We start from the raw sequence: 11921 nt of genomic DNA, 5'->3' as shown, positions 1-11921 counted from the left end.
AAGCACATGTCGCACGTGGTAAACCTCTGTGTCATATCTGAGCAGGTATTTACACGGGGATTAGGTATGGTGGTTTGAGAATGGAGAGATGGTCTGTGCGACCCAGTAAACCAGTGTAAGGTTTATCTGTAAAGTTACAAATATTCGAGAGAAAAAAATGCTCTTACAAATGTTATATTTGATAGGATGATGTCCCGATGGACAATTCCTCAGAGATGCGCATCTTAATGCATGCATTTATTACAAACAGTATGTGTACTAGATTGATATTTTTAATAATCATTAAGCGGTAGTCATGTATTGTGATAATCTTCACTGGATACACAATACATACAATGCAAGTTAAAATCGATTTTGTCAGAATTTAGTACATTTTCTCAATTGCCATTCAATTCAACTTAATTAAGTCCTAGTCCGGGCTAATGAATATATTTTTTCCTCTCGGACCCCTTCAGACAGCAAACTTGTAAGAACACGTTTAGACAGTTTGCTAGAATGCATCAAGACATGTCAAGAAGTGAGAGAAGACAAGTTGAAGTTTAAGACGATGGGAAATTGATGTAGCAAAGCCGGTAAACCAGTAGTTTCCAAGTTTGGTAATCTTTAATGGATCATATATAACAATCTTGCTTGATGCAAAACAATAATTTTCGAATGCTTATGTCATTTATCGATACAGAATATACATTCACATTCCAAATCTTGTTACATCCGTTGCATAAGTATTTCAATACTGCATCAACGACATCTTACATTCGGATTAGAGTCATTTCTTCACACTTTACCGTTCATATGGATTCTTAAAAGGCGGTACATTAAATTGTAAATATCTCGTCAACAACATCGTGTTAAGTGCCTGTCATTCTAGACGAGTCTTCGGGCAGAGACGATCGGAGCCTTGTCATCTGCGAGCTGCATGGTTCACTGCTCACTGACCTGATTGAGAAAAATAAATTTTTAAAACCATCCTCTTCTAGTCGACAGATGATTGCATAATTTGACCATGTACACATTTGTACCGAGGAATTAGAACAGGTAGATGAACTTTTGTGACTGCACAAATGACCACATGAACGCAATTGAGATAATAACGAGGAACGCAAAACTACACCGATTCGCCAGAAGTCGCTGTTGGATGACTACTATCGGCAGCACAGATCTTGCTGCTCTTGATGACCTCAGTATCATAATCTGCTGGGTGGGGCGCGTCAATGGGTTGTTGCTGCATTGAAAATCGATGAAAATAAAAAGAATGTGTCATTGATTCATCTGTGAAATTTATACAAGTAAAAAAATGAGAAAAAATGTTTGACTGGTCGCAACGGTCTTCATGTTTCCTGATTATTTCGGACAAAACGCTTGTTTAGTTTCACAGAAGTATTACAGTTCCCTACAAAGATATCCTCTCCTAAACTGAAGTTAACTAGTGGTATCTAGTCAACTTTAACGGTTTTGCCCGCCTGCCTCACCTTCTTGGACTCGGGGCTCTTTGACCCCGTGGGCGTGGTGATGGCGGAGCACACGCCCGAGTCCTTCCCGCCTCCTCCCTCCTCTGGCGCCGCCGCCTCCTCGGCAACCTCCTCCTCGGCGCTGTCTGCCTCAGAATCGCTGCAGATGTACTCGTAACTATCCGTGCTGGAAGACGACTCCGACTGCAAGAAATGTGTTCTGTTATGTTCAGGCATGTTCCTCTGTATGTCTGTGGGGCTGCCTATGCTGACCAAGTGTAATGGAAGTGTTTTCATCATCAATAAATGCAAATACAGATACAGATCTTAGAACTTACATAGACGACTTGCCACTGGGAACCGTTTCATATTGAAGGGTAATTATAAGCCTAAGTAGACATTCGGTTCTTTTAGATCATGTTAGGAAATATCATGAAAACTAGCTATCATAGCTGACACTGACAGTCATCATAAGTTCGACGACCTTTTGTACTTTAAGTTGGACTAAGGAAGCCTTACTGGGTAATCAGGGTCGTCGTCAGACCGGTAGTTCTTCAGATCCATGTTCAGAAAATTTTCGTCTTCATCGTCTTCTGCTGCCGACCGTTTCCGCTTCTCCCCTTCCTCCATGTTGGGACTGACGCGGAGCTCTTCTGAAAAACAGAATTATCATGTCTGAGACGACGTGACGAAGTGTGTTCAGACTTTCTTCGTCGTCGTAATGGTCATGCATGAAGACGTACTAATTCCTTTTGAACGGAGCGTGGATTTGACTCAAGATCCATCTATGTATGTCACATCACAATGGTTGTGACATGAGCATGACGAAGATGGTGAGGGTACCAATCAAGAAAAAAGTTGACATCTTGAAACTTGAATGTTATTTTTCTCTGTACATCAGTGATTCTCAAAGTGTTTTTCAAGTAATGTTAAATTTGTAAACATGATAAATAAATTTCTCAAAATTGACCATTCCTTTGCACAGTATCTGTATATTTTACCGTTAGTTGCTCCAGGTTCAGGTAGCTGGGTCCCGAACAGCGGCATGGTCATCTCGGCCGGCGGAGTGGTCAGCCCCAGCATGGAGAAGGCTTTCTTCGGGATGTACTGCGCAAGGGCCTCCGTCAGGGACGGGATGCCCTTCCGTGGCGACATCCGACGGCGGGAGCTGATCTTGGCCCTGGTGTCGGGGTCGGACTTGGCGGCCAGGCGGTGGCTCCGGCGGCGGGACGGACGGCGGGGACGGCGGCGGATGAAGCGGAGAGCCTGGCGAGTCCAGGTCAGCACGGTCACCTGAAGGATGCGGCATAACAATCATTGATGTGATGTCCGCTCAGAGAAAGGTTTATTTTTGGTTTTGCTAGTAGTGGCCAATTGAGGCTCGCTAGTTAGAGACCATGAAGCTTACAACGCTAAATGACTGGACCGCATAGAGCCTATCAATTCAACCGTCAATTCTGAGAAAAAGCAAACACTGAATTGGTCTTACCCAGAGAAGAAGTGGAGTTAGAATGAACCAGCCATACAGAGTAGGGAACAGACCACGGGCACAACTGGCAGTCGTCCGCACAGCTATGGCTACAAGAGCGGTCAATTCGGGTTCCGGGGCTGGTGGGACTTTGGTCTGTAAACGTAAGTCGTCCGTTAGTTAAATGGAGACTGTTTCATGCACCACAGGCTGTTCTACGTAGGACATCCCCCCTTTGCGCCAAAAAGTTTGACCTTTTTTATTTACCACCATTTTAATCGACACTATTTTGTGTACGCACCATTTGTTTCGAATTCTTCGTACTATTTCAGAGATCAGAAATTAACCACTAGTACATGTACTTTAACGAGCTACTTCTGGGTAATGGCCGGTATCTCGGTAAGCTGGTCGACCTCAGACTGAGGATCCGGCATCGCATAGAAACTGGTATTGAAGAGTTCAAACGAAATCCACTACCAATCTTTCCGGGTAGTTACCGAGTTGTTTTCCGCGGTCTCGGATGCGTCTTCTCCCGTCTCCACCTCTGGCTGTAACAGGTCGGCCACCGTCACCGACAACTGCAGGGTTTTGTCCAGCCCAAATATGGCGATCTTCCCAAGCCTCGTCTCCAACACCCAGCGAGGAATGATAAATGCTACCGACAGCACCTTCTGGGTAGTCTTCTTCGCAACCTAATGAAAGAAGGGTGAGATTTGGTGAATCGCGAAAAATGTCATTCGTCGTTCATGTTAATTTGTTGCTATCTTAGTCCCACATTGTAAAAGACATATTTTGTGTAACAATGAAAGGAACAAAACAGCGCTGTAGAAAGCATATATTGTAGAGACTTTCTCAGGAGTCAGTGTCGCTCTTTTAAAAGTGCATGCACGTCTTTACTCGACAAAGTGCGATTTCTTCTATAAAACTGCGGGACAAAGAAACCTTGAAAACGAATAACAGATTAAACCAGATGACAACAAGGGTATCAGTCAAAAATCTCTCAAATACAGATCTATGCAGGTGTTTCAAACGTTGATTATGAATTAGGACATTGATATACTGCAATGTTACACATGTATGCGTCACACCTACCACATCGGCAGACTTAGTCAGGACTGGGAATTTACCCTCCAGTTGTTGCAGCTTCACGCATGCGTAGGTGTCGATCGCGGTAGCCAGTTGAGCTAAAGAAAATTAGGCACGGACATTCACATATACCCTGGTCGTTACAAAACTTGATATAATAAAAAGCAAGGCAATATCAGTCTTTGCGCAACTTGAATAGGAGATTTTTGTGCTGACAAGAATACCTAGCCTGAATATACCAAACTCGAGTATTTACCAACTAGACTAGAGGTTTGAGAAGAAATTATCTCGCCTTGGATTGAGAACGGAGCGCCGGTCATAAACTACAACAATATGGCGAGGAGCCTGGTACCTTCTCCTTCATGACGCAGGATGGCTTGGCACCACTTCCCCACCGTCCTCTCGGCCCCCCACATCGCCAGTATCAGCACCAATTCGGCCATAGTGGCCCAGGCACGGAACAACAGCGAGCGTTCCTTTGTCTCCGAGTAAAACGTTTGGAGGTTTGCGGCAGCCGTCCTCACGAGGGGCAAGTCCGCAAGGTGCGACAAGAAGCAAGAGCGGCGGAATTTCTTCGGCTCAGGCACCTCCATGGTTTTGAAGTGAGAGGAACCGTTCCGTAGCTGCCGCACACGGACTGAAGCTCGGTTAGTGTGAAAATGAGACAGAGGCTTCTTCCTGCCTCTCAATCCGCACACCTGGAGAACAGGTGTCGGTCACCTGAATCAGCCAATCAGTGACAAGCAAAATAGGATAAGTGACAAGATCAACGAACCTTAGTCACTTTCATCATTAATTCAATCAACAACAGATTACTTAATGTATTTTTGTCCGACTTGACAAACGACGACCAGATAGATCTATAATATACATAAGCACCAACATCAGGATCATTACAAGAACATTGAACCATCTAAAAAAGCAAATATGGCCACAACAACGTTTGCTACGTGGGGAGCTTTCGAGACGCACGTGACTGATGATATTGATTATATTCGACCAGTTCTTCAAGTTTTACATCACAACCGTAATTACCTCCATGAAATGTCATGGAGGTTATATTTTACCCTGTGTTTGTCTGTGTGTCTGTGTGTCTGTCTGTCTGTGTGTAAACAAAATAACTCAAGAACGGCTTGGTGGATTGGTTTCATACTTGGTGTGTTGGTAGGGTGTGATGAAAGCTGGAAATGATTAGATTTTGGTCCCCCTAGCGGCTTCCCTTGGTACTGCAGCGCAACTTCCGGTTTTGCTATCTCGTGTTCTGAGCAAGCTATGGTCACGATTTTAAAGTTTTAGATAGCCCTTGTGCTCAGAAATAAGTGACATAAGTTTGGGCCCCCTAGCGTCTAGTTTTGGGAAAGCAGGGGCATTTTTGTCAAAAACTTCTGAAGACGATAACTCAAGAAGGGAACAACGGATTTTCATCATTTTTGGTATGTAGGTACCTTAGACAATGTTTTACAAGATAAGATACTAATTATGCAAAACAGGAGTACATTTGCATAATTAATGAGAATATTCTATCATAGCATTTTTTTCAATGTATCTCTTGTTCCAGACATGATATGGTCTTGATATTTTGGTGGTAGATAGCTTTTGGTGTCATGAAAAAGTGGACCAAGTTTCAGCCCCCTAACATTTAATTGTGGAACTGCATGGGTGTTTTTGTCAAGACACTCCAAAGAGGATAACTGCAGAAAGAAACGATGGATTGCCTGCATTTCAGGCATGCGGGTAGCTTAGGCAAAGATGTTCATAATGATATACATGTTATGCAAATGAGGACTTAATTTGAATAATTAATAAGGAAATTGTATAGTTCCATTGTTTTCAATAACTGGACCTCAATACATGTAACACATGTTAATTACGATAGGTGGAATATAAGCAGATACCAAATATGGTAATGAGGAACTTATTTGAATAATTTATGTACAAATTGCAAAACCGCTTTATGATTAATAATGGGAATTTTATAACTGTGACATGTGTACGTTAGTCAATGATGAACAACACCATGCATAAATTATGTTAATGTGTTAGTCAATTCCATGAAAGTTACGAAAGCTCTAAATTTTCATGGAGGTATGAGGTCGCCGAACTCTAGTATCTGTATGTTTTTGATCAGTAGTACGAGACAGGACTACAAGCCTATTATAAATGGGGAGGGTGAGTCTGATAGATTCGAAGTAACAAAATGTGTGTAACATTAGAAGATATAACAATATTAACTGTGATTTGGTGACTGATCGATGACAACATCACTGCACAGTGTTCTGCCGAAAGATTGTATACCGATTCCGATGTGCTATTATTATTGGCGTAAAGGTTTGGGCCGGAAAGGAGTGGTAGAAGACCACACCCATATGGTCACAGCATTATGTATGGATCAATAAACCAGCTGATGCCTGGGCGAATGAATCTTTTACAGGGTATTGTAGGGACAACTTATTTCTTTTGGTCACCTTTCGGAGTATTGTTTTGACTTTCGCCGCCATGTAAGGTCCTCTTATGTATCACCTTTCTTGGGCATAAATATCTTTTTCAGGTGCAAGGATTAACCACAGGGACATACACGCTGTATGGAGGATTTCACATGTACACAACCCCCCTACACGTAATGCTTAATGAACTCGGCCTTGACTATGCAGGTGGGTCACGGTGACGCTACGCTGTGCTTAATTCAATTCGTCACAATTTGACTCCAGGACACATGTTTTAATGGAATGGTGGACTGCTTCACTTCGTCTGTTTACTGAGTTCCCACAAATAGTAACGTTATCTTACCACCAAAAGCGAGCGGAGTGGCAGTTATAGTTATCCATGGATGACAACAGAGCGTCCAGGAGTGGTAGCGGAGGGAGCTCTTCCCACAACTGTGCGGGGGGCAGCTGTATTCCCGTGTGTTCCATTATCGTTGGGATCATATTTTTGATACAAGGATGTGTCTTCACTGTTTTGGGGGCCACAAGAGGCGCTCTCGATAATCCGTATCTGATTGTCGGAATCATTTTTCTATGTCTGTCTGTTTTATTCCTGCTACTGGGATGCTGTTGTTGTGGACGGGACAGGGACGGTGCCAGAGACAGTAAACAGCAGTCAGAACGGTCGGTGAAATCAACTAAGTCAAGAAGTGGTGCTCCTGTCTGAAGATGGCTTTATTACAAACTACAGCGTGTGAAAATCGTTGCAGACTCCGTGCGTCGATGTTAGCCGGTTATGCGGTTGTTCTTATAAAATGTCATAGTTGAGAGGTCATGAGTAGGGTGGTGCTTCAAATACCGACATTGACTCACTTGAATCCAGAGTCCCACGATCCTTTCTACAACAGGGAAATCTGAAAACTTTCCCAAACCAGGCCATCTGGCGTCAAAGCTTTATCAAGTTCCCTTCCAACAATTATTGGAGATGCTATGGTTGGAGACGTGATTCACGGGTGAGGTCGTATGCGACACTGGCGGTGGGCGGGGTCAACAGCGAACGGGATCTGATACACACGCGCACTCACCTTCCTCTGGTGCAGCGACAAGTGTTTTATAATAGTGAAGGATTTAGTCGTCTCCAACACGGTGCCACTGTCAATGGTAAGAATGTCCACAACACATGACATATTTTCCGGTTGAAGAAGCTGGAGTCATCAAATCCGACCGCATAGCTATGGGTATCTGCGGGTCATTGAGAGGAGGACACGTGGTGACGGTCAGCATGAGTACTGAATGGTCGGCAAAAAAAGAAAACAGGGAGTGAGCAAGGACAGAATAAAAAGAAAGGGCGAATAAATCCACTACGTGCATATCAAGGATGTATCAATGGTCTGTAATAGTATTTTGTCATACACATCTATCTGTCAAACTTATTTCCCCTTTTCATGGTACACATGGGGCAGTTTTCAGTTTCCGCTTCGCAACTTGACAACTGAATGTAAATGCCGTTAATATCAATTTCAAAATTGAAAATTGATAGCAACATTTATATGCTATAAACACCACAGCCTGGCGACAGTGACAGGCATTACAACCGGGACACCACATCAGGAGCCACCTTCATTTCATCCTAATCCCTCAAAACTATATCCACTGCTCCCTATTGTACCATGACGTCGTTGATTACATATGTCATGTATCACTATAAAAATACAGAGGTTGTTAACACACCTGTAATCTAGTCATTGTCATTACTTGCACCGCTGCAGCATTTCGTGTTCTTTTTATCAACGAACCGACAAAACGAGTATAAGTCAATCCACCATGGCGTTTAATATATGCTACGAGGGGCACGGTCATTGTTACCTTACGTTTGATAATATGAATTGGAAAGACATTTTGATGATATGAATGGAAAATTCTAACATTGTGTCTGTGTGTCAGTATTTGTATGTATTTCTGTCGCAGTTGCAAGGTGCGGAAGGTTGCAGTTATTATGCAAGTAAAGACGAACACACAATCTTACGCATGACCTTGCAGCTAATTATCAGCACAAATAAGAGAAAACGCAACTAACTGTTTTATCGTTCTTGTACTCTGTGCAAAGGTATTTCAATGTCTGTCGCCACATTCTGTAACAAACGTTACAATCTGAGTAGCCGGCCGTAACATTTACATAAACCACACAAGAAATCGCCGTTTCACGCTTTTGACTGGTTTTCTGGCTTTCATAAGGAGCAAGAGAAGATTTCTCAGTGCTGTCATTTGTAGCACACTGCCTGACAAAATGTTTTACAATACTAGTAATGACTGTAACAAACGTTACCATTGTTCAATGCTATTTGCGTTATCTGCTCAGTTTCTAAATGCCCCGTGGTACATCCTCTGATACAATGTAGCCAAAAACTGTAAACCATTTGGAAGAAAGAAAGGTAAAGTATACTTTTGTAATACCCCCTTTCCACTAGGACGGCGCTCTCGTGGCGCCCTCTCTGCGACCTAAAATTTGACAGATCGCTCAATGAATTGTATAGAAAAACAAACGAATCTTTTCACGTTTCGCGTGTTTTTTGGTCTCTTTACACTTCATATGTATCATACACTTTTACATTCTGTATGATACATCCAGCTTGAAATGGAAGGTTACACACATCCGTTGTAGGTCGCAGTGAGAGCGCAGCGCGATCGCCGTCTAGTGGAAAGGGGACCGTTTCTAAGAAAGCAGTTATTGTCGAAAGGTGAACACACAATGGACTGATCCCCGCTGGCCATGTAAATTGCAAGGTAGGAAAGGTCATACGCATTATCCTCGGAAGGATGAGTACACCATGAGGTGGCCATGGGTTCACACTTGCGTATGTATTCAAGTCCGTATGGGTTTCGTATCGAGTTAGCTGGGTCGCAAACCACACTCCTCGGCCAGCTAACTCGTTAGGCAGATTATCTGTCTATATTTGTCCTATTTCTACTATTTTACAAACGACCTATGGAGCTTGGTAGAGGTTAAGCAGCCTCATTACTCATTGGGTACCTACCGGGCTGGCAAAATACACCAGATGATGATGATAACACTTCAATACGGACCTCTTACGGACTTGAATTTATACGTACGTGTGAACCCACATATAGATCCGACTGGACATCAGAATCAGCACGCAATAAAATAGCGTCTGTATGTCTGTCAAGTTTCTGCATGTACTACGTTTAGACCGAGGCAGAGGCTATACGATGTCGTCCAATTATGCCTCCCAGATAACGTTGGTCCCCATGTTTGCAGAGAATATAAGGTCATAGGTCTGATTCACGCAAAGACAATCATACCTCCAAGCTAATGTTTACTTCAATAATAATAATAATAGCCTTTATTGCACATTCATGCCCTATCGGGCTAAGTACAGGCATATGGATACAAAAGGTAGTAATGCAGTACACATGGTTTCTAAAACATGGATTCTAAAACTAGTCTAATACATTTGTTCGGCTTCTTCTCGTTTCTTAGTAATGTTGAATATGTAGCTTGAGATGTGTCGTTCGATCAAACCTCATAAGAAAAATGAATTTTTCAACACTAGACAAAGATTCAAAGCGAGGGAACTTTCCTATAATAAAGCTAACAAGAAATCTTTTTTAAAAAGTTGTGCCTTGCCGCGTGGTAGGGACATCGTCAGGAAAAAGTAGGTTGGCACTTCAAGCTAGGCAAGGCAAAATGCTGTGCCTTGGCGTGCAGTAGGAATAATTTGCTTGTCTGCTAAATTATGTATTATGGTAGCCAAAGCCTTGTATTGATCTGTTGCAAATATATGTAGGTGTCTTAAAATATGACCTTGCATTTTCTGACCCTCGAGAACTAATAAATATGAAATAATTAGACATACAAAGATATACAGTAACAATTTTAATTTATTTCATTTCTGTGAAAGGACAGCTGAGTGGGTACTGTATGGTTAGCAGGAGTTCAGGTACTGTGGTCAGCTGAGAGGATACTGCATGCACAGCAGGCATCCAGGTATTGTGGCCAGCTGAGTGGGTACTGCAGGAGTTGTATGATTGAGTGCAAAAGCACAGTCTGCACGGTGGCAGGAGTTGTATGATTGAGTGCAAAAGCACAGTCTGCAATCTGCAATCGAAGACTGAAAGAGAAGGAAAACAATTTCTTGTGTCAACATTAAAACCAACGGAATGAGCGTATGCATTTTTGATTGATAGAATACTAGGTGTTTCTAAACATATGACTGAAGGGTAGCACCCTATAAAATTTCATTACATTCTTCACAATTTGTCGTAGAGGGGATCTGCTACCCTCTTCCACCGACAGCTTTAATTTTTTTGTCATTGGGACCAAATGAAGGCATTACAACAAACAGTCCCGAGAAGACACTTACAGATTGGCAAACGTTAGTTGGTAAGCAAGAAACTAAGACACGCATGTGCTTAAGGTCTCAGAACACAGTTTTTCGCCTATGGGGATTTACATGGTTAAGGACCCCAAAGTGAGGTGGTTCGACGACTCAAAACCTATAGAAAGGTGCAGATACAATTTACAAGAATTTAGTATGTTGAAGTCGAGGGTACGACCTACAACATATCTGAAAATGAGCATAGATTTGCCTGCTCGTTTTTCTATAAAAGACACTTTGATTTGACCCCCAGCGGAGGTCATGGAACTGCAGGCGACGAAAAGGAAGTGCCGGTAACAGTATCAAGGCGCAAATTCCCGCTGGCCGAAGGAGCAACGTAATCCAACTTATACCGTATCAACAACGATATATTCCTCTACCATTCACCACAGTTTCCACCTCGCTGTTGTACACGGAAGAATAACTACGGCCTTTGCAAGTACTGCGGTGCACTATTTTAACCCGAACTACTTTTGGGGACGGGGGTCGCGTATAAATACTGTGTTCTGAGACCTTAAACCAACTTGACCTTGGATTTTTTTTCATTCATACAATAAAACTAGTCAAGATATAAAACCGTACCAAGTTTTAGAACAGAAATCCAAATGGTTCCTGAGATATGGCCAACTTTGCACTTCGGCGCCTAGCACAGGTGTCGGCCCTGTACAAGGACTATCTGAGGGGCCGCTAATTGGTCTCATTATCTCAACAAATCTAATATTCTGGTTGACTTTTACTTCTACAAGATGCTTGCCAGACCACATTCTACCGTTCTGAGTGATTTGGATTGGGGGTTAGTCTTTTTTAGGGCGGAAAGGGGGGGGGGGTCGAGCGGGCTTTAGACCGCACTAAGTCCTATACTTAAGCATAGGGAGCGGTCTTGGCGGCCGTTGCCATGGTAACAGCGGTTCTTACGGTAACAAAAACGTTACAGTTCAAGTCAGCCGAGGTCAATTCCTAACATATCAGTCGAATTCAATGTTATTACCCGTCCCTGGGGAATTAACGCTGTGATTCAAGGTCTCAGAACACAGTTTTTCGCCTATGGGGATTTACATGGTTAAGGACCCCAAAGTGAGGTGGTTCGACGACTCAAAAC

At 42.9% G+C, this 11921-nt stretch overlaps 1 protein-coding gene across 2 annotated transcripts; it reads right to left on the bottom strand.

Moving 5' to 3' along the window:
* Window positions 1-581: 581 nt before the first annotated feature.
* Window positions 582-4677, bottom strand: LOC118412514. Of its 2 annotated transcripts, none has more exons than XM_035815410.1 (9): window positions 4355-4677; window positions 4009-4100; window positions 3414-3608; window positions 2938-3072; window positions 2450-2741; window positions 1968-2098; window positions 1470-1652; window positions 1110-1222; window positions 582-936 (listed from the first exon to the last, which is right to left on the bottom strand). In XM_035815410.1, exons 1-9 carry the CDS (start codon window positions 4593-4595, stop codon window positions 849-851), a joined length of 1470 nt encoding a protein of 489 aa, XP_035671303.1. In that variant the 5' UTR covers window positions 4596-4677; the 3' UTR covers window positions 582-848. The 2 variants fall into 2 exon arrangements, with proteins under 2 accessions (XP_035671303.1, XP_035671308.1); XM_035815415.1 differs by having other exon boundaries at window positions 1112-1222; window positions 1968-2101; window positions 4355-4676.
* Between the last annotated feature and the right edge of the window lie 7244 nt (window positions 4678-11921).

Source organism: Branchiostoma floridae, chromosome 1 (genome assembly GCF_000003815.2).
Source record: "Branchiostoma floridae strain S238N-H82 chromosome 1, Bfl_VNyyK, whole genome shotgun sequence".
NCBI lineage: Eukaryota > Metazoa > Chordata > Leptocardii > Amphioxiformes > Branchiostomatidae > Branchiostoma > Branchiostoma floridae.
This window is presented reverse-complemented; position numbering and strand designations above follow the sequence as displayed.

What these genes read in the sequence shown, in the direction of transcription:
- LOC118412514 (XM_035815410.1), bottom strand. Translation starts at nt 4,595, where the DNA reads ATGGAGGTGCCTGAGCCGAAGAAATTCCGCCGCTCTTGCTTCTTGTCG. An exon ending in AGACCGCGGAAAACAACTCG is followed by an intron (nt 3,073 to 3,413) that starts GTAACTACCCGG and finishes TTACGTTTACAG; the next exon opens with ACCAAAGTCCCACCAGCCCC. An exon ending in TGAACCTGGAGCAACTAACG is followed by an intron (nt 2,099 to 2,449) that starts GTAAAATATACA and finishes GTTTTTCAGAAG; the next exon opens with AGCTCCGCGTCAGTCCCAAC.